Source organism: Triturus cristatus, chromosome 2_1 (genome assembly GCF_964204655.1).
Source record: "Triturus cristatus chromosome 2_1, aTriCri1.1, whole genome shotgun sequence".
Lineage (NCBI taxonomy): Eukaryota > Metazoa > Chordata > Amphibia > Caudata > Salamandridae > Triturus > Triturus cristatus.
Window position 1 is genome coordinate 1,121,907,077 of NC_140581.1, and position 25,049 is coordinate 1,121,932,125.

General features: G+C 48.3%; 1 protein-coding gene across 10 annotated transcripts in view; it reads left to right on the forward strand.

Annotated features, from left to right (window-relative positions):
- The window catches only part of YTHDC1 (YTH N6-methyladenosine RNA binding protein C1), a 140,656-nt gene extending 137,498 nt beyond the window's left edge, over positions 1-3,158 (forward strand). For all 10 annotated transcript variants that reach the window (XM_085636520.1, XM_085636525.1, XM_085636518.1 and 7 more), the window contains one exon: positions 2,194-3,158. In XM_085636520.1, the coding sequence (XP_085492646.1) occupies positions 2,194-2,421 (228 nt within the window). In that variant the 3' untranslated portion in view covers positions 2,422-3,158. The remainder of the gene's footprint in view (positions 1-2,193) is intronic.
- The last annotated feature ends 21,891 nt before the right edge of the window (positions 3,159-25,049 follow it).

A 25,049-nucleotide genomic window follows, 5' to 3' on the forward strand; every position in this document is an offset into this window, starting at 1 on the left:
TAAAAAAGATTGTATTCAATTGAGAGAAGACTTTACCAACAAAAATATTGCCTGTTGAAGTTGAATGCATTGCCTTTGTTACTATCTGATATTCCTTTAGCATGTTTCATGTGGACACGAGGAGAGTACAAATTGTGTTTTGGGTGCAATTTATTGAAAAAGAAAACCATTCTCTTGGGTACTATCTACTTTCCTCCTTATGACATTAAAACAGCCCAGCACCAGTCGACAGCCTATTATGAAAGGCAATGCAAAATTGGTCTTTTTAGGTCTCGCCTGACCAGCGCTTTAGCGCTGGCTCTGGCGAGACTTATAGTAAGCGCGTTTTGGAAGTGCAAACAGTGGCTTTGCAGGCCTCCAACTACAGTGCATGTGACCCGTCCGGGCGCGCGCACCATTTGGAGTCCTGCAACCACTTGTTTGCTTTCACTTTAGCCGTGATTCATCGCACCATTTGGCAGCCTGCGTGCCCGCCCCCACTCCCCCTCCCACTCCGTCAGCTTCAGTGCGCGCTTGTTAATACTGTTTGGATGGAAACGTTTATTTTGAACTGTCTAGTTTTATTTGGCATATTTACTAACATCGGTTTATTTTCTTCGTAATATTTGTCCCGAGGGTATGAGAGGGGAACTGAAACAATGCGCCACCCACAAGCTTGCAATGACCTGTACAGGAAAGGTGCATGCGCTTTCCGCTTGTTTGTTGACCACAGTAGCCACGACTCGCGGCTGTACTATTTCCTCTCCGCCCCTCCCCCCATAAGTGCGTTGCGAAATGGTTGTGGAGGTGGGGTTCGCAGACAGATACAAAAACTTCGTGTGTTGCCCGGCCCTGCACACGTGGAGGTTGTGTGTAAACAATTATTGCTTCATTGCTGGGACGAGCCCCCTCCCGTTTAACGCAAAGACCTCGTGATCTTACTCTATGAATGTTTTTATTTTTTATAGAAGGGCGGGTGTCTGTCTCTGCAGGGCTCGGAAGCTGGGTGTTTTTCCCTCGGGGAGCTCCGGTTTTAGGCTGTACCGGGTCCAGACACACAAGGCTCGCTCAAGGGTGAGTTTCAGCGGCCCCAGTAAATCGTATGATGGCCCAACATTACAGTGGTAAACGCTGATTCGGCATCTGGCAGACGGATTTACCTCCTCTGTGTTGTGCTTCCTCGGGGTGGAAGCATGTGCCTGTGTGTACGTCAAAGGGCTGTTGACTAAGGCTGACCAGGCGCCTCGCTCGCCCTCCCCATGATTAGAAAGGGGGAGGAGGGAGGCGTTGTCTGGATGACCTCGCCACGTTCAGCCTTGCTCTAGGGACCTCGAACGCCCGAGAAGAGTTTTATTGCACCGTGCAGTTGTTTCACCTTTCTTCTCCCATGTGAAACGTGCACATTGAGGCTACGTGGGGTAGGCAGGATTTCTTTTCAGTGGAGCATCTTCAAAGTCATGGTTGGTTTCATTTAGTTAAGGGTGTCTGTGCAACTTCCCCCACTGAACTGGGCTTTCTTTTCTGACAAGCACTTCACAAAACTGGACTCTGCCAGATATCCGAATACAAAGGGTTTGCTCTCCTTTAAACTCATACCAAAGCAGCGAGGCTTGCGGCAGCCAGAAGTTGTTGGTGATAAATGCAGCTTTCAGTGACCGAATGCAACGTGTGGATACAATGTTATTTGACTCTGTTAAGTGCGTAGTCTGCATGGCTTGTTCAGTTTACTCAGTACAGAATTGACATTTGTTTCAAGGTTTCATCCAGATAATATATTCTGATCCAGCACATTCTGATGTGTTTTGGGTACAGTTTTGTGGTGTATCTATGTCAAGTGGCAGTTTTACTGATTGAACTGTGGGTGTTTGATTCTGATAGGTGAGCAGTGTGCCTGGAGGGCATTGCTGAGATCTCATGCATTCCTGAAATTATAGGAATAACCAGCATTTGCAATGAAATAGGTCTCGCATTTACGCAAGTTTGAGCTATTAACATTGAAAGTTTTTAAAACATAAATAAAAGGCATTGTCATTTACAATACCAATAGCTTAAACACGTGTAAATGCGAGACCTATTGCATTGCAAATGCTTGTTTTTTTTTACTACAAAGACCTCTTTCTGATTTCTCTGTTTAGAAAGGTTTACAGTCTCAGAACCACACTTTTATTAAGTAACAAGCTTTTATCTGATTTGACATGTTTTTTTCTTTTTAAGCACGACTATGACATGAGAGTGGATGACTTTTTACGGCGTACACAAGCTGTCGTTAGTGGAAGAAGGAGCCGACCTCGGGAAAGAGAACGAGAAAGAGAGCGTGAACGACCCAGAGAGCGAGAAAACAGAAGAGAGCGAGAACGTGACCGAGGACGTGACCGAGAAAGAGAACGAGAGCGGATAAGGGACAGGGACAGAGATAGAGACAGGGGAAGATACAGAAGATAATGCACATAATGCATTGGCCGCAAAACAATTTACAACTACGTCTGTGTGTGTTTACAAAGTGACACTTTTATGTTTCAGCTGTCTACCTTAAAAAAACAAACTTGTGTAGATAAATATATTTTGACCCTTTGTTTCACACGCATGCAGTATACCATGAAGTAGAAATACTGTCCGCCCAAAAAAAATAATGCACAATGTTGACATAAGTTAACGTTCTTGTTGGGGCTCGAATGGGAAACTGATGTACATATTTGTAAATTTTCGTACCTATTCATTTACTCCATGTTTTCATCTTGTTTGCCCTCCTTTCCAGAATGTAGTAAGTCCTGAATTTCTTTGATATTTTCAGATGTTTAGTTGCACACAGTTCATTGAAAATAATGCTGCTATTAAGTACGCAAAGATTTGGATATGATTGTTTGACTGTACGGCAGTGTTGTAGCAGCCTATTCTAGGGATTTGTTAATATTTTTTTTTTAATCCTGTATAAAGTTATGGGGTTGTTTTTTCAGTCAACAATGATGAAAGCAATATTAACGAGACTTGATATCTAATTTTTAACTTTTTTTTTTTAAAGAAAAGCAAGTTTTTGGTTTGCAGCATTTTGATCAATGCTTATTTAGCCTACTATTCAAAATGTACGCAAAGGTTCAGAATGTGCACTGTCTGAGTGTAGCAGATGATATTGCTGTGTCAAATACTGCTACTTTTTGTACAAAATAAATTGTTAAAATATTGTTTTGATCCTTTATTGAAAGCTATAGTATTAAAACAAGTTATTTAATACATTTTTGGTAGGTGTTATTGTTTCATATGAGCTGTTACTTTTTACTAATTCAAAGTCTTTTGAAGAATCACTTGTGTCCAAAGAGACTCAAATGGGTTCCAGAGCTGAAAATAAGCATCTCTACCTTTCGAAGAGGTACTAACACTTCTGGCGAACATGAATACTTTCACTAGTTTAACTAGTATCATCCTCAGTTTTCTTATTCTGCCCCTTTGGATACAGTTTTTCGATCCCACATGCAAGCAAGTATGTCTATACATGTTTTATTGCAAGGGTTAAACATTTGCATTTTAAGAGCTGGATGACTGGCTAGAAGGCCTAGTCTTACACACTTTGCGATCATGTTGTAAGATTGTTAAAAGGGCAAGCCACAAACTCCCATGGTATTTATGAAATAAGTTTGAGCAGTGGTCTCGGAATTCTGCAGCAAGGAGTAAGGAGCTACACGGTAGCAACAAAATAAGCCAGATCGCACGTAATTTCTAAACCTTAAACTGTAGCTGCCCGCATAGCCAATTCAGGAACATGATGTCCATCTCGCTGTGTCTCTTAACAGAAAGTTGATCATTTTCTCCACATGTACCCTTATTTTCCAGCCCCGGTGCAGATAATGCATTGTCAATGCACTCTTAAATGTGATTATTGAAGCAAACTATTTTGACTGGCTGCTGCTAAGAACAATACAGTTAAAGAAGAAAATGAATTGAGTTCACACCAATTTCAAACTGCAATTTCAGTCTCAGAAATTAGGAAATTTGGAGAAGAAACAACTGACACAACATTTTATAGGGCAAGATAAATCCTCTGAACATTAGGCTCACTGGTTAAATTGTAGTTATCAAACACAATTTAAAAATGTCATACTATATATCTGTGTATTAAAAATAAAAAAAAACGTGAAAAGCATCAAAACGTTTTTGGGGTGTAATAGTGCGCCCTAACCATTTCCTTATGTGATTGCAAAGTAGTTGAACATTCAGCACCAAAAATGTTCTCAAATGTTGACGGGGGTATTTTCATCTGCTATTTAGTTCACACAGATGCATGCTGCTTCTCTCTGGTTTTACACATTCTTTCTAAATATTTTTATTTTGTTGTAGTCCGGGATCTTCGGAACTGGTTGTTGGGATCTCATTCGTATTGGATAAGACTTAACACAGATTCCTCATCTTGAAACTCTTCCAAGGCTTCAGACTGAATATAGATTTTCAGCAGCACACTTTTCTGGTGCAAGAGTTGGCAATACCATCAACTTAAGCGATGTAGCAACCTTATAAAAGGCGCCACACAGGCTGACACAGATTTTTAGGGGTCTGAAACCTCCAGAATATTTGGTGTCTGCTTTTTTTTTTTGGTGTAGCTTCTCGTACCTTAAGGGTTTAAAACCTGTTGAAGACATACACATAGGACAGGCTCTCGTACTACTGACGGGTGCAGTGTGTGCACATGTGTATCTGTGTGCTCAAGTGTGTGCCTGCCTGTGGAAATATTCATACCACATCCTATATGTTTCAGTATGTAACTGTGCCCTGTCTGGCAGACAGTGTTTGAGAGTTCCCATCATTTGATCCCAAAAGGCATACAGGGGCCTTCTGACACAGTGGTGGCCATTTCTGGTGTAATGTTGCCCTCCCTTTGCTTAATGGTGATAGTACATTATATTTCTGATGGATACTTCTACCTGGTGGTTCCTCACCTTTTGAATATCCCAGGCATCCATATGGATCCAAAACCTTTCATTAGCTCTCACGTCGGTAGGGGGGCACCTTCTCCACCACATAATTGTTTGTGGTGCCCTGTGACTTCACTGGATCCATCAAGCACCCCTGGCGACGTGTATTTGCCTCTTTTCCACAGTCAAAACAATTTGGAGTGCTTCAGTGCTCCTCAAGAGAATTATTTGCCAATTTGTTTGTTTTATCTTGTTAGGTGCAGTTTTCTTCAGTATGTCTCGGCCGAAACAATACAGATTCAAGCCGTGTAAAGACTGCATGGGTCAGATATCGATCACAGGCCCCCATTCCATCTGTCTGTGGTGCCTTGTGTCCAACCATATTGTTGACACTTGTGACCCCTGTCAAAAAATGAATCCCAACATGCCCCAGGAAGGAGAAAACTGGGACACCATCATCACCCTCAATCACTTCACCTTCATCACTGAAAGGTGGCTCAACCCCTCAAACCCCATCATCACTGGCTACAAGACGATATACCGGGACCGCACCAATATAGCGGTGGCAGTGCCATAATTTTCTAGGAAACCGCCAGTTGCACCGCCAACTTCGACCACCCAACGCCTCTCATGGAACACTTCAACTTCCAACTACAAATCACCACTAAGACCACAGGAAGAGGCACCCTCACCTCAGACCCCCGGGACCCCAAACTGTCTTTTGTGACATCTCCCCTATATCCTTCTCGGTAAGCTCAATTTCCATGTTGATGATCCGAACATCAGCTACCTCACTGCTGCAGAACCTCAAGAATATTAGCCTCACACAACTAGTCACAAACCCACACACAAAGCCGGACACACACAACGCCATCTTTACCTCCAGCAACAGAATCAAATTTAATAACACCACAGAACACCTCCACAAAGCACCACAGCTCCCACCCATTCAGCTGGAACAAGGTCACCGAAATGCAGTGGACTAGGGCACTCAGCACCATACAACCTGAAACCTCAGGTCTCGACCAGGCAGTTCAGAGTTTTTCCACCTGGATCAACAATTGGGCCAACATGCACGCCCCAATGAAACTCGCAAAAGCTAACAAGCACGCAAAACTAGCCAGATGGTACACCTCAGAGCTCAGAACCACTGCGAGCAACTGCTACTGATTAGACAAGAGATGGAGCGTCACCAAGGACCTCTCCGATAGAGCTGCCCTCAGCGACTACCAACCACACATCAAGGAAGCCAATAGCGTATCCATTCAATGCATCAACACTGCTGATAACCACAAAATTATTGAGGAATTCTCCAACCCAGTCAACCACAAAAAACACCATCCACCCCTCCCAAGAACTCTGCGACACCTTCTCAGACTACTTCCACAGCAAGATTGCCACCATTTACAACAACTTCGCCCACCACCGACCACCCTAGACTATCACAATCAACCAGAGAACACCAACTTTGGAGCCATCCCAATCAGCACAGAACTCCTCCGCATCCTCCACACCGCCAACTCCACAGCAAACTTCTTCAGACAGATAGAAGCACGCATGTCCGACCACTTCTAAGGAAGACCTCCACCGACCCAAGCAAACCCAAAAATTACCAAACCCTCACCCTTCTCCCTGACCCAAAGTACTCGAGAAAGCCATCAACCAACAGCTCTCAGAATACCTGCAACTCAACCCCCTACTCGGCACCTCACAATTAGGATTCCACGCTAACCACAGCACCGAGAACACGGTTATTGCTGCCACAGATGACGTACGAACCCTCCTCGACTGAAGAAACTGTGGCCATGATCTCCTCGCACTCTAATGCGTTCAACACCGTATCGCACCACATCGGGCATTTAGCAAACCGCCCTTAAGTGGATCACCTCCTTCCCCTCAGGACGCACAAAGAGGATCTGACTGTCTCCCTTCACCACCGCACCCAAGGACATATGCAGCTTACCCCCAGGATTATCCCTCAGCCCTACCCTGTTCAACATCTACATGATCCTCCTCGCAGACATCGTCAGATCCCACAAAATCAACAATCTCATATGCAGATGACACCCAACTCATCCCCTCACTCACCGAGGACCCCTCCAACACCAAAACCAACTTCTGCAACACCATGACAGACTAAGACAAAGGGCTGATGGACAGCTGCCTCCAACTCAACTCTGACAAAATGGAAGTACTGATCTTTGGGAAGAACACCTCCGCATGGGTCCACAGCTTGAGGCCAGCAGAACTTGGACCAACACCCATGCACAAAACCTAAGCATCATCCTCGACAGCCAACTAACCATGAAGCAAGTCAATGCAGTTCCCTCCTTGCTTCCACATCCATCGCAAACTCTGCAGAATCTCCAGATAGAACCCACTCAACACCAGAACAGTCCAGCCGCCTTGATTATGGCAACACGCTCGACTCCAGATTCTCCATGCACTTCAAGATACTCCAGACCATACAGAATACCGCAGCCAGACTCATCCTGGACCTCCCAGACAGACCCACATCACCCTCCACCTCAAAAACCTCCACCTGCTACCCATCCAGAAGATATGCCAGTTCAAGATCCTCAAGACACACATACAAGGCCCTACACAACCAGGACTATCCTACATCAACCCTATACTGAACTTCCATCTACATGGAAGACACCATCATCTGCCTCTCTCCCTTACACACCCCCTGCATCCTTCACAACAGATGCCGCTCCTACTCCTGCATTGCTACCAAGACATGGAATGCCATGCCCCTCTACCTCCGTGCAGCACCCTCTCTGGGGGACTTCAGAAAGAAGATGAAGACCAGGCTTTGACAGACAGCACCATCAGCACGCAGATATCCCTAGGGGTGACAGTGTTGCGATATACAAATACTGACTGATTGTAGAAGAGGTTTGTCGGTTGCGGAGCAGAATATTGGTGGCACCCTCGAAAGGAGAAGACTATACTAAGCCCCCGAAATTTCTTAAATTGGCAATAATCCCTAGGTTGCATTTGCAGACCAAGAGATTAAGCTGTGGCTTTGCGGTCTTTAAATTTTGAGGGAGGATGACCATTTATGAGCTCTAGGAAAGGGGTCTGAAGCTCGCTTGACAGGTTAGGGACGACAGCCTAAGAGACCAACAAAGCATTCACATATCTACCCACAAGGAATGAGGCATTTATTGATTTCCGTTGGTGTGGATGGAAAGGATCTGGTAGTCCATTTTGAAGAACAAAAACCTTGAACCACCTGGCTTTCTGGGGATGAATGGGTAGACAAGAAGTCAGAGTCCCCAGGGACAGGTTTGTAATGTTATCTTGCCTGGATACAGCTGTAGATGTTGTAGGCTCCTCCCGAATGGCCAAGATAGGCTCAGTCAGGGCTTCATTGAAAGGAAAAAGGGTTTTGCAGAGTAAGAGGTAGGTTGCAGCACTCCCGTAAGGATATTAGATTTGACCTCCATTGATGGAAATTGCAGTTGAAGCATTTCTGCTGCTTTTATCACTACAATATAATATGATGTCACCTAAGGTGTAGAAAGGGCCAATAGTTCCAACTCTAGGTAATTAAGCAATGCCACTTGCATCTTTCAAAGCCTGGGTACATCATTATTTTATGTTCTCAACGCCTTCTAAAAAGATATTTATCTCCTTGGGGACCTTCACTCCATAAAAATCTTTCTACAAGCCTCTGTGCTTCGCTCATATTATGAGGCATAAGAGGTAGGGTTTCTGGTTGTGGCAGTGTTGGTGGCTACTCTGGCAGAGTCTTTTGCAGTGCTGATAGTTTTGTTTGTCACCGGAGAACTGTTTTCTGATGCCCAAGAAGATGAATCCGGAACAAGTGGCTGAAACCCCTTCTTCATTAGCACCGCAGACATTCTGTTTATAGACACTCCGTAAACTTGAGGCAGTGGCAGGAAGAAAATGAAGGGTGCTGGCTGATAGGGTGCCAGAAAGCCTCCCAGGGAATATGGAATTCGTCCCATGGGGCCGGTTGGCACGCCAGAGGGTCTCATAGCCTTGTTGAAGATACTGAACATGGCATTCAATAACAGTGATGGATCAATCTCAGGTGTTGTAAACTCTGGGTACGAGTGTTCAGACTGGGGCCTTGGAATCGGTGCCACAAGTGGAACACTGGTTGGTATGGATGCCAGGCCAGATGGAGCCGCTTGCGCCAGTCCCGCTGAAGTCACTACAGTCAATGGGGAGCTGGATTAGATTCAACAGGTTGCTCTTAGTCGTAGACTAAAGAAGTTTGAGGCTTCAGTGACTTGCTTCTTTAACGACAACATCTTAATTAGTGCTCTCTTTCTCATGTTTTCTCTTAAATCACTTTGAAGAATGAGTTGATTAGATTTTGATCTTGAACGAGATTTTCAATGTTCCCACCGTTTATCACACACTCTGGTCTAACATCTTGGCTTCTGTGGCGTATTTGCAGAGGGAGTGAGTGTTGAGCAGGATGCACTGGAGTGATTCCTGGTCCTCGTGGCGGAAGGGGCATGGGGTCTGGTGCGTGCCGGTGGTCCGGTGTAGCAGAGCAACAGTGGTGGCAGTGAATGGTCCTTTAGTTGATCCCAGAGAGGATGTGAAGCAGCTTTTGTTGCAGGGTCCAGGTCCCGAAGTCCCAGGGAAGTGTAGTGGTGGATGGTGGGTGGATCTGGGGTCCTGGCATCGGCGTGGTCCAGGTGTGGACAGGCTTGCCTTTGGTGCGCCGGCGGCACAGCCGCCTCTATAAAGTAGGTACTGGGGGTGGGCGGGACGCTGGGTGGAGGGAGAAAGGAAACTGGGTTAGGTGGCAATCGACAGGAAGGGTCTTGAGGCAAGCAGAAAAGGCAGAACTAAAGGCCGAACAAGCAGAAAATAGGAAAAAGCTGAAACTAGCAGAAAAAGGCAAAAAATGGGCAGAAAGGGCAGAGGCAGAAACAAGCAGTAAAGGCAGATGCTGAAACGAGCAGAGACAAAAGGAAGCAGAAAAGAGCAGAGAGAGGCCTAAAATAGAGGCAGAAGCAAGCAGCCGAGGGAGGCAAAAAGCGGGCAGAAAGGAGCAGAGAGACTAAAATAGAGGGCAGAAAACGAAGCAGAGGCGGCACCAACGAAAGTCAGAGGGTGGCAGACGGGGCAGGAGACCATCACTGTGGGAGCTGGCATGAGGACCTGCTCAATGGGGTTGCACTGCGGCTTCCATTAAGTAGATCCTGGGGATGGGCAGAGCGCTGGGTGGCGGGAGGAGATAAAACGGTAGGAACGGGGCAGAGGTGAGCAGAACATGCAAAACGTAGATGTAGAACAAGCAGAAACGAGCATTAAAAATTGCCAAAATAATTTTATGTGAACGTAGGCCTAAACAGACCTTGAGTAACTTGCATTAAGAAATCTTTACCGTGGGGCTGTACACTCCAGGCACCAGAGGGGAGGATATAACTCCCTTTTTGTAAACAGGCTTTTATATCCTTTTCTTATCTAGTCACATTTTCTGTGCATTCAAAGACAGAGGTCAAAGGCCACGGTGTGTCTTCGAGGGAGCAAACCATTCTGTTTTTTCATTGCAGAACAACTTCTTTCTTATATTTTTTTCAAACAGAGATCATTATTTTCCATCATACACTATGATGAATCTCTGTTTTTAAACTGCTAAAACGAAAGTTGATTGTTCATGTTTTTGAGGGGAGGAGGAGGGTGCGATACGTATTATTTCAACACAGGAAACATTCCCCCCCCCCCCCCCCCCCCCCCCGAGCGAACACACAGAACAATGGAACTCGACCTAAAGGTCTTGGAGCCCTTTACCTGAGCGCCAGCTGAATTTCATCTGGTCATATGCATTGTTTAGCAGCATGTGGAAATGAAGTGATATGCCGAGAATCACTTGATGCTTTGCCGATGCAGCGACCTCAATGTAAATGTTGGTGTGCTTTTTAGTGGCACTGAAAACAATTCCTGAAACTGCCATCCACCCTCATCCTGATGGCCTTCAAAGTCACAACAGCACCACATCGTGCACACTATTTAAACTTAACGTGCAGCTGATGGTTCGGCATCGGCTGCGCTGTCTTGTAACTAAATTCTAATTCTGTAGCAGTGAGTTTAAACGGAAAACCGGGAGCCTTATTTGTAACTAAGAATTCTGTCTTGTTCGGAGTCTCACAAGGTGCCAGAAATGGTTTGAAAATATGGTCCCCGTGCAGGAAACTTTCGAAGGTCTCGAGGCTTGAGCAGCCTGCGATCGCACCTTGGGGGACTTCCTCTCCGTGTTTCTGCTCACCAACACCGGGTTGTCATACCGTAGAAGGGAATCTGCAGGGGGTATCATTTTGGCAACTCTCAAAGGGAGTCGAGGCACCTAACTCTCTCGAATACTGCTGCACGGAGACCTGGGGAAGCCGAAGACAGCCACTATGGTAAGCAGACGCCATAAAGGGAAACTAAGGAAACACTCAGGCCTTGGAAGGGGACACTCCTTACCAGGCGGACATAGTAGGTAAGGAAGCGGGCCAATATAAAGCGCTCTTTCAGTCTGGGTGTGATAGCTGACGGTCCGTTCAAAAATGGCCGTCGTAAATGATATAATACGATAAAACGTATTACTAGTACTAAAGATCTAGTTAGGCAAGCGGGCCGATATAAAGCCTCTCTTTCGAACTCGGTGATAGTTGACGGTCTGTTCAAAGATGGCCGCCATAAAAGATATAATACAATAAAATGTGTTTGCATAACACAACCACCGCCTATCTCCACAGAGGTCTACCACTCTTGTTCTCTTCTTTTATTGGTCAAGTTGGCAACTTATTGGCAAAGTAGCGCACATGATGCATGTGGCGTCAGAGCGTCGAGCGGAGTCGGCGATAGCTTGAATTTGAATTGCAAGCAGATTTTGGCGTAGTTGTATTTGTGGTAAGTGAAGTGGCTGAAATCTCGGGGTGCATTTTAAACAAGCGCTCGCCATGACGTATTTGCTCGGCTTTTTCTGCCATCCCACTTGGACGACCTCGCCTGCTAAAAGGTTTCTTGTCTTTATGGGGCCTTGTGTTTGGCCCCATAAAGATAAGAGACCTTTTGAGATGCAAGGAAGGCAGACGAGCCCGTCCAAATGGGACGGCTCAAAAAGCCGAGCAAATACGTCATGAACAGCTCTGTTCCAATGGCAGGCCACTGACGCCAACCAATGGAAAAGAGGGGCGGGGCTTAAAGCCCTTTACCAAAAAGACTTAAAAATGTTAAATCTTGCCAGCGAGACTGCGCATGTGCGCAGCCTACGCTAGCGAGACCTAAAAGCAGGGGCAGAAACCAGCATAAAAAGGCAAAAACTGGCAGAAAGAAGCAAAACGAGGTTGAAAATAGAGGCAGAAGCAAACAATAAAGGCAGAAACGAGCCGTGAGTGGTAAAAAAACAGACAAAGGCCGAAAATAGAGGTAGAAGAATCCAATAAAGACAGAAACAAAAATGAGCCAAGGATGCAAAAAAGCGGGCAAAAAGGAGCAGAGAAAGGCAAAAATAGAGGGCAGAGTGAGCATAAAACAAAGCAGAGGCACCACAAAAGGCTGCAGAGGGTGACTGACTGCGGGCAGGTTGGCCAGGAGACTATCACAGGGGGAGCTAGCCTGAGGACCTGCGCTATGGGGTTGCACTGCAGCATCCATTAAGTAGGTCCTGGAGAGTATGGGGTGCTGGTTAGTGGGAGGAGGGAAACTGGGATGTGGGGCTGAGGCAAGCTGAAACAAGGCAGAGGAAGCAGAAATAAAGCAACAAGCATTTGCAATGCAATAGGTCTCGCTTTTACGCAAGTTTGAGTTATTGTAAATGGCAATGCCTTTATTTATGTTTCGGTTTTTAAAACATAAATAAAAAGCATTGTCATTTACAATGCTAATAGCTTAAACTCTTGCAAATGTGAGACCTATTGCAAGGTGGTCAAGGCAAATGTTGGCCTTTTCTTTGCAATTGAAAACAAAACTGCCCAAAAGCTGGCCTTTGCCACAGGGCCCTCAGGCAATGGCTGATAGGCAACCTAGCCAATCCGACCCTAATGTACCTAGTTTAATTTTAGGATTCCTTGAACCAGGGAGCGCAAATCCGTAAAGAAGGTAGAAAGATACAAGGGAAGGGAGAAGATTGAAAGAGGGGACGTGCAGTGAATTCTAAGTGTGCAGTATAGATGTACAGTTACCTGGGACAAGACAAGGGGTCTACCTCCACACACCCGAGACGATCAAAGTGCTGATTTATTTGCAGATATGAGGCCCTGCGCTTACATATAATGCCAGGAGTGGCGACCCCCAACCTTCGCCCACAGCTCTGATTTCAATGTGGGGAATGGCACAGCCAAAGTGATGGGGACTGTAGATCTGGGACAAAATCCGCAGGTTCGAAGAGCAACATTTCATCATTTCGGTATAAATACATATGGTGCACTGAGCTGAGTAGCAGTGGTTATTTATGACCCTTAAATAGGGAGAGTCTGGCACAAGCGGTACGTGTCAAATATTTCTATTAAATCTTGGCGCTGGCTTCCTTCGTTAACACAGAACACACTGTGTGCTCGCCTATAATGAAATAATTACCAACTCTCTCATCTCATATAAACAAAGCGTTAAATTCCCTTTCATCAACACATAGAAGCTGCTTTTTCGGCAAGCGCCTAGAAAGCAGCTTTAACCATGGTAGCTCTAATTCAAAACACAACGTATTTTAAGATTGTTCTTGCTGCCTCTGGGTGCTAGCAGACGAAAGGAAGATACACTGATCTCTTCTGCCTTCTCCCAACGTTCCTTACCTCCATATGTTGACAAGCTGGAACAAGCATTGGCATAGCCAATAGGGGACCTTTTAAGTTTTTCACCATGCAACAGTTGATGTCATTGCACCAAGGATATTGTGCTGCATAACTAAATACTTATAAGGTCCCAAAAGCGAGACCTGTTGGCTATGCAAATGCTTGTTGTTAGGGTGCCCTAGCCTAAACTACAAAAACTCCTAAACAGGCCCATATGTAGGACTGGGGACGTGTTTCACTGGAGTTTTCTAGAAATAAAACGTTTTTGCATAAAAATGCCTGGAAGTAATTTTAGCCATTTAATCATAAAAACTATAAAAACCCCTAGTAGGTAGGAAACTACAAGTCCTGGCATTCACTGCCAGGCAGTTGAAATGTTTTCATGGTTTTGTGTGTAAAAGCCATGCTGGCCGCAACTGTGTAATAATAAAATAGACGCTTGCTCTAAATGTCAGGGTATAACTTTTAAGAGGGCGCCTCGGTGCTTGTCTCCCTGGCAGTGGCGTTGCTGTCCTCTGTGTGGGCGAATGCTTTGCCATGCAGTTCAACGAGAAGTTTTTACAGCCCGACATGAAAGGGCACCGACGTGACGACGAACAAAAGCCTCCACCCCCCTCCTCCTTGCTGGGGCAGGCCGAGCAAAGCAAACTTCACACAAAGCTGCTGCAGCTGAAGTGAGTCACCGAGACACGATGCAAATGCAGAGTAAAACAGTCTCAGGTTTTTGCCACTCATCCATTGACCATACAACTGATTTCCTGTAAAGGGTGATTCACACGAGGGACAGATGCGCGTGAGTTCCAGCGTTTAAAATGTGGTTTGAATGAGGGGCGCACAGAGACATGACGGAATTTAATAGAAAACAGAAAAACACATCAAACTACAAGTTTAAAAATGGGCTATATTTGGAAGGAAGATGTATACTATAATCATCATTGTGTGTCTACTTTTTCTAGAGCCCCCTCAGACCCTCTTGAATTAACTTTTTTTTAATCGTTTGACAATTATAAACTTGAAAATAGGCAATACTACGTGGGCTTTATCTGAAAGAAACACGTTAGTTAGATTCCTCACCTTAGAATATCCCCAGGCGTCAGGCTGGATCCGGAAAGATTTTTCGTCAGCAATACCCCTTGCGCGTCGCTAGGCGTCGTCTGCGGCTCCGCGTCCGTCATCGGCGTCGTGCGCCGGAATGATGTCGTCGGAGTACTTAGACGCCGCCCTCGCGTGCTGACGTCAGTTCTTCTGTTTTCCGCACCAGACAGCGCCGATCCGGGAAGAGCTTACACCTTTAGTCACTTTTTGACTAAAACTTTTTGGACTCTTTTGTCTACTCGATTCGAACTGGTGCCGGTAGGATGCCCGGGTTTAAAACCTGTGACTCCTGTCATCGACTGTTGTTGGTGATGGACCACCACCGCCTGTGCCTTTACTGCTTGGGGGCCGACCACGATGCTGAGCCGTGCATCGACTGCCAGGCCTTGACCTCGAAGGCTAGGTGGGAGCGGTCCCGTAAGCTTCTCGAGCTCCGACACTCTGCTCCACGCCGTTCACAGTCCCGGTCCAGGAGGAGGTCGAAGGACCGGTCGCAGAGCTGCAGCCACCACCACCGCTCGTCGGGGTTGTAGTCTTCGTGTAAGTCGAAGCATGCTAAGAAGTCCAAGAGGCGACATCGCTCTTCGGACTCCCCTCGCATGACTCGGTCGAGGGTCCGTGTAGTACCACCCCCGCGGCTCCGTCGGAGCCGCAGGAGCCGCGTCCGTCCCCATATCCACCGGTCCCTGGGACTGACGCGACTCCGGCGGAGATCAGTGCCTTCCTCTCGGCCATGAGGGGCCTGGCTCCGCCGTCGACGCCTGCCGGTGCGCCTTCGGGCTCGACTGGGCGACCTAGCGAGCCGGCAGCTCTGGCCCTGGCACCGTCGTCGACTTCGGTCCCGACACCGCAGGTCCCCGTGGGATCCAGGCCTTGATCTGTTGGTGCCGGTCGACCTCACGACGCCTCCTCCGCCGACACCGGTTCCACCCCCAGCACCATCACCGGACAACGCCGTTCCCCGGTTCAGCCCCGGTCCGGGCCCGGCGCCGGTGTGGCGCCGCAGCCGACGCCGATGGATGACAATTTCATCTACCTTCCAGCTCCGATTATTTATCAGGAATCGGATGACTGGGGCGACTGGGAGGGGTCTGAGGACCCTCTGGCCATATCTCAGGACTGGGCAGATGAGCCTGGGTATGCCAGTGGTCTGGACACCTCCCCGGACACTGGTTTCATCTCTCCTCCGACTGTGGCTTCGGAGGAAGGTGCTGCATTTTCAGTGGTGCTGCGCAAGGCGGCCGAAGCCCTTGCGCTGGAGCTGCCTGCTGTGGCCGTGAGGACTAACCTCCTCACTGAAGTGCTTCAACCGTCAGCAAGCTCCTCGGAGCCTCTGCTGCAGTTCAATGAAGCACTTGTGGACGTTCTGAAGGGCACCTGGTCCAAGCCCTCCACAGTACCTCCTGTGGATCGGAACATGGCCCGGCGCCACCGCCCTCCTCTGGGCGACCCCAGTTTTCTGTCCCAACACCCCACGCCCGAGAGCCTGGTTATCCAGGCCTCTACTTCCCAATCCTCCTTCCCGTCCGCTCCCCCGGATCGGGAATCCAAGAGGCTAGAGCAGTTCGGTAAGAGGCTGTTCTCTTCCCTTAGTTTGGGACTGTGGTCCTTGAACACCGCTTGCCTCTTGGACCGTTATTCCCACTCTGTGGGATACGGTGGAGGACGTGCTGCCCCAGTGTCCGGAGGAGGCCCGGACGCGGCTCGCCCAGGCTCTTGCCAACGGGCGGGATGCAGCACGACATGCTATTCGATGTGGGCTAGACACTACGGACTCGCTGGGTAGGGTGATGTCAACCACGGTGGCGCTCTGCCGCCACGCCTGGCTGCGGTCCACGTCTTTCTCAGGGGATGTCCAGAGCACCCTCATGGATATGCCCTTTGATGGCACTCGCCTTTTTGGCGAGAAGGCGGATAGTGCGCTGGTGCGCTTCAAGGACTCCCGGGCTACGGCCAAGTCCTTGGGCCTCTCGGGGCCGCGACCGCAAACCTCCGCCTTTTGTCCCTTTCGTGGCCAAGGAAGGGGCGCCCCCTCACGCCCGCCTAGCCACCGACCGCAGACCCAACCTGCACGCAGTCGCGGACGTGGATTCCGCCGAGGCAGTACCGGGGGTCAACGTGCTGGTCAGTCCACATCCACCCCGGCAGTATCCGCCTCAAAGCCCTCTTAGTCCGTGCTTTCAGGCCCATTCCACGCCAGTGGGAGGCAGAGTTCGCCATCACTTGCTCCACTGGCGTTCCATCACGTCGGACAGGTGGGTGCTGCAAATCGTCCGAAGGGGCTACTCCCTCCCCTTCAAGACGACCCCTCCAGCCATGCCACCGCAGTTCCACCGCATGTCGGGGGATCACTTGAATCTTCTACGGGAGGAAGTTGCAGCCCTCTTGGCCAAGGGGGCCGTCGAGCGCGTTCCTGGTCCAGAAGTAGGTCGTGGTTGCTATTCCCACTACTTTCTGGTTCCCAAGAAGGGCAAAAGGGGCCTACGCCCTATCTTGGACCTCAGGAGCGTCAACGCCTTCCTGCGGAAGGAGAGGTTCAAGATGCTTACCCTAGCTCAGGTTCTGGCTGCCCTGGATCCAGGAGACTGGATGGTAGCGTTGGACTTGCAGGACGCTTATTTTCACATTCTCGGCCTACCGGCGTTACCTGCGGTTCACGGTGGGTCAGGAGCATTTCCAGTTCACCGTGCTCCCCTTCGGCCTCACCAGTGCCCCTCGGGTGTTCACGAAAGTGATGGCGGTGGTCGCAGCTCATCTGCGCAGATCAGGGGTGCCAGTCTTCCCCTATCTCGACGACTGGCTGTTGAAGGCGGGCTCGCCCCAGCAGGTTGTCTCCCACCTCCAGACTATGGCCGACCTCCTGCATTTGCTGGGGTTCTCCATCAACATGCCGAAGTCGTATCTGAGTCCCTCCCAGAAGCTTCTTTTCATCGGGGCGGTTCTGGACTCGGCGCAGTTCCGGGCTTATCCTCCGGAGGAGCGGGTCCGGGATATTCAGGCTCCGATTCCCATCTTTCAGCCTCTATCCCGGGTTTCGGTCAGGTTGGTGCTGCGGCTTCTGGGTCTGATGGCCTCCTGCATCCTGTTAGTGCATCACGCCAGGTGGCGAATGCGGGCCCTGCAGTGGGACCTGATGTTTCAGTGGGCCCAGCATCGGGGCAACCTGTCCGACCATGTTTTGATCTCGGAGGGCACTGCAAAACAGTTGCAGTGGTGGCTCACGATCCGCGATTGGGTCAGCGGCAGACCCTCTCCCTACCCCACCCGGAGCACGTAGTAGTGACGGATGCGTCCCTCCTGGGATGGGGGGGCCACATGGGGGAGGCGGAGATCAGAGGACTCTGGTCTCCGGTGGAGTCTCGGCTCCATATCAACCTTTTGGAGCTGAGAGCGATCCGACTTGCACTGAAGGCATTCCTTCCCGTTGTCCGGAGAAGTGTGGTGCAGGTGTTCACGGACAACACCACCGCCATGTGGTATTGCAACAAACAGGGCGGGGTGGGGTCGTGGACCCTTTGTCAGGAGGCTCTGCGCCTCTGGACATGGCTGGAACATCAGGGCATCACCCTGGTGGTTCAACATCTGGCGGGTTCTCTGAACGCCAGAGCAGACGAGCTCAGCCGCCGGTGCATGATGGATCACGAATGGCATCTCAACTCGGATGAGGCGCAAGGCCTCTTTCGGCAGTGGGGAGAGCCTTGGTTAGATCTATTCGCCACCGAAGAGAAAGCGCAATGTCAGCAGTTCTGCGCGTTGGAAGTTCCAAGACGGCACTCGCTCGGGGATGCCTTTTGTCGCGAGTGGAGTTGCGGTCTGTTGTACGCCTTTCCGCCTATACCACTTCTGCCCAGAGTGCTGAAGAAGATCAGGCGCGACCAGGCCCAAGTCATCTTGGTGGCTCCGGATTGGGCACGAAGATACTGGTATCCCGAGCTACTGAGCATGTCGATCGATCCCCCGATACGACTGCCTCTTCGGGAGGACCTTCTGTTGCAGCAGCAGGGGGGCGGTCCTCCACCCGAACCTGTCCAGCCTCCACCTCCATGCGTGGAGATTGAGCGGCGGCAGTTGATGCCATTTGACTTACCTCCTGAAGTCTGTAATGTTATTCTGGCAGCCAGGCGTCCCTCCACAAAATCGGTATACGCCTGCAGGTGGAACAAATTTGTGGCATGGTGCACAGCAAAGGCTGTGGATCCCCTTTCCGCTCCTCTTTCTGAGGTTCTCCTCTGTCTTGTTTCCTTGGCCCAGCAGGACTCTGCTCTGGGCACCCTCAAGGGATATCTTTCAGCTATTTCTGCTTTCTTACGGCTTCCCTGATCAGCCTTCTCTTTTCAAATCCTCGGTTCTTTAAGAGCATTACTCACATGTTTCCTCCTGTCCCTTTCGTAATGCCTCAGTGGAATTTGAACCTTGTTTTGACCTTTCTGATGTGCACTTCCTTTGAGCCCCTTCATAATTGTCCCCTTCGTCTTCTCCCTCTTAAGACTGCTTTCCTGGTTGCCATCACCTCTGCTAGACGGGTGAGTGAGCTCCAGGCTCTCTTCTAAGCCTCCTTTCCTTTCTGTCCATCCAGACAAAGTTGTTCAGTCTCCACCTTCAAGCGTGGAGATTGAGCGGCGACAGTTGATGCCATTTGACTTGCCTCCTGAAGTCTGCGATGTGATTCTGGCAGCCAGGCGTCCCTCCACTAAAACGGTATACGCCTGTAGGTGGAACAAATTTGTGGCATGGTGCACAGCAAAGGCTGTGGATCCCCTTTCTGCCCCTCTTTCTGAGGTTCTTCGCTTCCTTCTTTCTTTGGCCCAGCAGGGCTCTGCTCTGGGCACTCTTAAAGGTTATCTTTCTGCTATCTCTGCCTTCCTTCGGCTTCCTGATCAGCCTTCTCTCTTCAAATCCCCTGTTGTTTCTCGGTTCCTTAAGGGCATTACTCACATGTTTCCTCCTGTCCCTTTCGTAATGCCTCAGTGGGATTTGAATCTTGTTTTGACATATCTGATGTGCGCTCCCTTTAAGCCACTTCATAATTGTGTTCTTCGTCTCTTGACGCTTAAGACTGCTTTCCTGGTAGCCATCACCTCTGCTAGAAGGGTGAGTGAGCTCCAGGCTCTCTCTTCTAAGCCTCCCTTCCTTTCTAATCATCCGGACAAGGTTGTGCTCTGCTCTCGCCCTTCCTTCCTTCCTAAGGTTGTGACTGCCTTTCACATTGGGCAGTCTGTTATGCTGCCCACCTTCTTTCTGCCTCCGCATTCCTCGAAAGAGGAAGAGCGGCTCCACCGTCTGGACCCAAAACGTGCGCTCTCCTTCTATCTGGACCGCACAAAACCGTTCCGGGTGGACGACCAACTCTTCGTTGGCTACGTTGGCGCTAAGAAGGGGTGGGCGGTGCACAAGCGAACCATCTCTCGGTGGGTCGTTTTGTGCATCAAAGCTTGTTACTCCTTAGCTAAAAAGGAACCTCCTGTTGGGTTGAGGGCCCATTCCACTCGGGCCACGGCGGTGACGACTGCCTTGGGTCGGGGAGTCCCCTTGCAGGACATCTGTCAGGCAGCAACGTGGGCCTCGCTGCACACGTTTGCCACGCATTATTGCCTGGGCAGCCAAGTCCGGAGAGACGGCTTCTTTGGCTGTTCTGTTCTCCAGGACTTTCTGGTGTGATCTTGGTTCGCAGACCCACCACCGGGGTTGGTATTGCTGGGGTATCTATTCTAAGGTGAGGATTCTAACTAACGTGTTTCTTTCAGATAAACAAGTTACTTACCTTCGGTAACGATGTATCTGTAAGAAACATTAGTTAGTTAGATTCCTCACCGACCCACCCATCCTCCCCGTTCTGCGAACCGATATCTAGGGTTAAGGTTATGCCTTTCAGGGCCCTAGACTTTTATGGCACCAGTGTCGGTCTCATGCATGGCTCTGCGTTCCTGGCGCGGAAAGCTATGTACAAGAATTGACGTCAGCGCGCGAGGACGGCATCCAAGTACTCCGACGTCATTCCGGCGCACGACGTCGAAGACGGATGCAGAGCCGCAGACGACGCCTAGCGATGCGCAAGGGGTATTGCTGACGAAAAATCTTTCCGGATCCAGCCTGACGCTTGGGGATATTCTAAGGTGAGGAATCTAACTAACTAATGTTTCTTACAGATACATCGTTACCAAAGGTAAGTAACTTTTTGTACAGTTTTAATTAGTGTAAACTCAACCCGAAGATATTAGAGCGCTTTAAATAAGCACCAGTTGCGTTACAGACTAACACATTCATTTTTAAGCATGGAATGATTTGCACAAAATCACAGCCTAAGCATAAGCCTCCCGCCAGACGCAAACCTGGTTCACTCAGCTTCAAAGTCAGACGTGTTTGGAAATCCCACCCAACATATACCGTGTCAGCGTGCCCTGCTCCAGTTCTTCAAGAAATTACACTTCGTATTATGGGCTGTGTTATGGTTACTCCGATGTTTTGATTTATTTTAGGCAATGGTGTGGGCGAGAGCCCTCCCTGTCTGCCTTCAGACGGTTGGCTTGTGTGCTCAGCCAGTGAGTCAGAGGGGTTTAAGTGCACCGGATATGAGCCACCCAAGCTACACCCGGGCTACAGGAAGTGTGAGGCACGTTATCAAGCAGTGAGTGCAGCGCGCAGCTGCAGCCATGTGGAGGGGCGTGCAACGGGCGGCGATGTTGATTTTTAAAGTTTAAATGGCCCAACCCTCCCCTTCCCAGCCGACTTTGCATAACTTGGCAGTTTCCAGCTGAATGTCAGATTTTTTGGGGGGAAATAGGAAGAGCTGCTTAGGTTTCTGTCAGTAGCAGCTTCAGATTTTGACAGTGCCCCCCACCCCTCTCAAACAATTGCAAAGGTTCTGTCGGAGATTTCTTAGCCTTTTACTGCCAGGCACTGGACACTTGACAAAGGACAAAAAAAGTATGTTTCATGCTGTGAGTTTTCAGCACATATATCTAATAGTAAATATTAGAACTACAAGTCCCTGAACGCAAAATTATGTTGGCTAAAAAAAAACGGTGGATTAAAAGAGTACTAGAGAAGCTTGGGACGGTGGTTACACACCCCAGAGGTGCAGATAAATATTGCGTAATCTTGAAGTGGTCGGGATTTCTGGAGCAATACAGTAAAAAATAAGGAACAGTAATATTTTGGAAAAAAACGGGTTTGTCTCCTAAATCCTAATGCTCTGGTATGTCTTATTTAATGTGAATAAACGCCACTAAACACATTCACTGTCAAAATCATCTCTTGATGCCAAAATACAGTGTTTATACACGTATATGTTAAACGTATTTAAGAATTGTGAGGTGCATTCAAGAGTGTGTCAGCTAATCGATTTTTATTTTCGAGGATCATAAAAGGCTTTTTTGTAAGCATGTACTTGAGCAATGGTAATAAACGGTCTTATTTACGTTGGGCTTTTACTAAAATGGCCTCAGGGTTTGCCCTCTAGCGATATGTGGCGATTCATAATAACAAAACACGAGGCAATGCACGTCAATGTGCGGGCTGTAGCATAAAAATAAATGGTGCTTGAAACCCAAAAATAAGATGTTAAATTGTGGTGATCTATTGGGTAAATATGATTCCATCGATCAGAGCATAAATGAGGATGAAAACTAGCACCCTTAACTCCTGTAAATTGTGCCCAGTCACTCAGCGAGTTTAAGGGTAGCATGTGGGGAAAAAGTGGCAGCCGAGCTTTCTCTGTCACTGTGATTTCGCAAACAAGTCTTAAACTACCCAACCACTCCCCATGACAAAGAATGAATCAAAATAATAAGAAGCGACATGGTGGGGGGGCGCCGGGGCCTCCTTTGTGACCTGGCTTTTTAATGGCATGGTAATCTCCGAAGAGTTTTTTTTTTTTCTTTCTCTTTGCATTTCTGCCTGAAACATCCTCCGCTTTCTTGTCTGCACTCTCCCCTCCTCCCGGGGGTGGGCGTACTCATCCGGTTTCACCGCGCCAGGGAAAGGAGGCGAAGTAGAGGGCAGCTGTCAAACAAGAGGGAAACAAAAAAAAAAGCAGCCCGGGAGTCTGGAGCTACCCCTCCTCGCCGCAGTTTAGTGATCAAACGGTTGTCTGGGAAGGAAGAAAGGAAACACAGGAAGCGGCCCAGGCAGCGAGGCTCTGTGGCCAGCAGTCGATTGCGGCATCTCTCCGGGGCTGGTGTGTGCGCTGCGTGTCCCTGTGCCCCAGACCGGTGCCTCCCTGTGACAGCCGGGGAGACAGTGGTATGGATTCTGGCTGAGACCGAGGGGTGCTGCTGGCAACACGTGCTGCCCTGAGAGGAGACTCCGTGCAGCAGGCACCGACAGCAGGGCACCCCAGAGACCTGGCAGAGGGCACCTGTGCCACAAGCCTGCACCGAAACTCCTCCACAGCCAGGCAGATTCCAGCACGTTAAACTTTGTCCGTGCTTCTTCTATGTTCTTTCCGACCGGGGAAAGTTTTGAAGTCACGGGGAGTGGTTGGGTAGTTTATGACTGTGATCTGTGGAATTTTTATAACTGAACGTAGTATTCTTTTTATGCATAGTTTCGCGTGCTGAGAGTTGACCCGTGGGTGTGAGCGAGAAACTGAACATTTGCTCCATTCTCGGAATGAAAGTTAAAGAAAGTAAGGTAGTGAAAGCCTTCTTGTCTTTATGGGGCCATGTGTTTGAAATACATGGCCCCATAAAGATAAGAAAGCTTTTACGACGCACGTAAGGCAGACAAGCCCGTCCAAATGCGACGGCTCAGAAAACCGAGCAAATATGTCACCAACAGCTCTTTTTCAATGGCTGGTCACCGTTTAGCATAAATGGTGACACCAGCCAATGGAAAAGAGGGGCGGGGCTTAATGCCCTTTACAGAAATACCCTAAATCGTTAAATCCGGCCAGCGAGACTGTGCATGGGCGCAGCCTACGCCAGGCGAGACCTAAAAAGCGCAAAATGTTGTCTTTAAGGCGGATTTGGCGAAGTGTGCTTGTGTAGTGCAGAGTTTTTCACAGGTTTACGGGTCACTGTGCGGTGGAGCACACCCGACTTGCAAAATCTCCCACGCAAATATGATTTGATTTATTCCTAGTAGCGCTTGGAAGGACTGTCCAGGTTCTAGGGATTTTTGGGGGGTGGGTGTTGATAAAAGCATGAATGAATCGGATGTTTTTTTAAGGTGTGCATGCTCTATATGTTTAAAAACACAATAAAAGGCTTTGAATATTTTCATCCTGTCCACTATTTTCCTCCGAGATATGCACTAAACATCTCAGCGTCTAATCCGTGGTAGTAGGCGCTATATAAATACACATGGAAGAACTGATCCTATAGGGTAGAACACCATCCCAGCTCGCTTCCAAGGTATTTTAACTTTCCAAAAGGATGGCAGGCAACATTATCACATATATACATATAAATACAAGCATTCCAAACCTAACGGCATTTGCTAAAAACCAAATGTGTGTTGGAAGTTAAATGACACTCGAGTTGAGATCGTAAAATTTTACCGGAATCTCAGCTGGTTTTCGGATTGGGCATTAAAGCTAGATTGTGCATACACAGAGGGCAGCCTGAAACGAGCAATGCCTCCCATGGAGCAGTCTCTTGTTTCGTGCATTCAAAGAGTTTGAGTTCAACACGGGCTGCTGAACTGTTAGTTATGACAAGCTTCCCTGCTGCAACTGATGCAATTGAATGTCTGGATTAAAGAAGCGGTGGGGATTGTCTCAGTAGCTTCGAAAGTGAAAGCAGGTACAGCACGCTGAATGTGAATAAAGCACGTCGTCGTGCTTCCAGTAGGACAAACTTAAACAAGCATTGGCATAGCCAATAGGTCTCGCCTTTAGGACCTTACAAGTGTTTAGCCATGCAGCACATTATCCTTGATGCTGTGCCACCAGGGATTGAAGAGCTATACAATAGCTACACATTAGGTCATGCAATCTGAGTTAGGAACATATGCTTGCCTTAGTAAACACTTTTGAACACATTCCAAGGCTTTTTAACGCCATGACACAAAAGCAAGTTGCTTGATGCAAGTCAACAGCACTTTAGCATCCTGTTTGTGGCCATCTTGAAGCTGTTTCCTTGATAAATGTTACAAAAAACGGAGCATGCATCACTACCCCCAATCTCTATGCTAGTTCATGACAATGAGGTATCCTTTGTAATAAATAAGCATGTTTTATAAAAATGTAATTCATACTCCTTGCAGTATCGTATCTAAAGAATAGTCATGGTTTGCCAAAGTAATATCTTAAATTAATTACCACGAGATAAAAATACAACACAAATTATTATGAATATATATT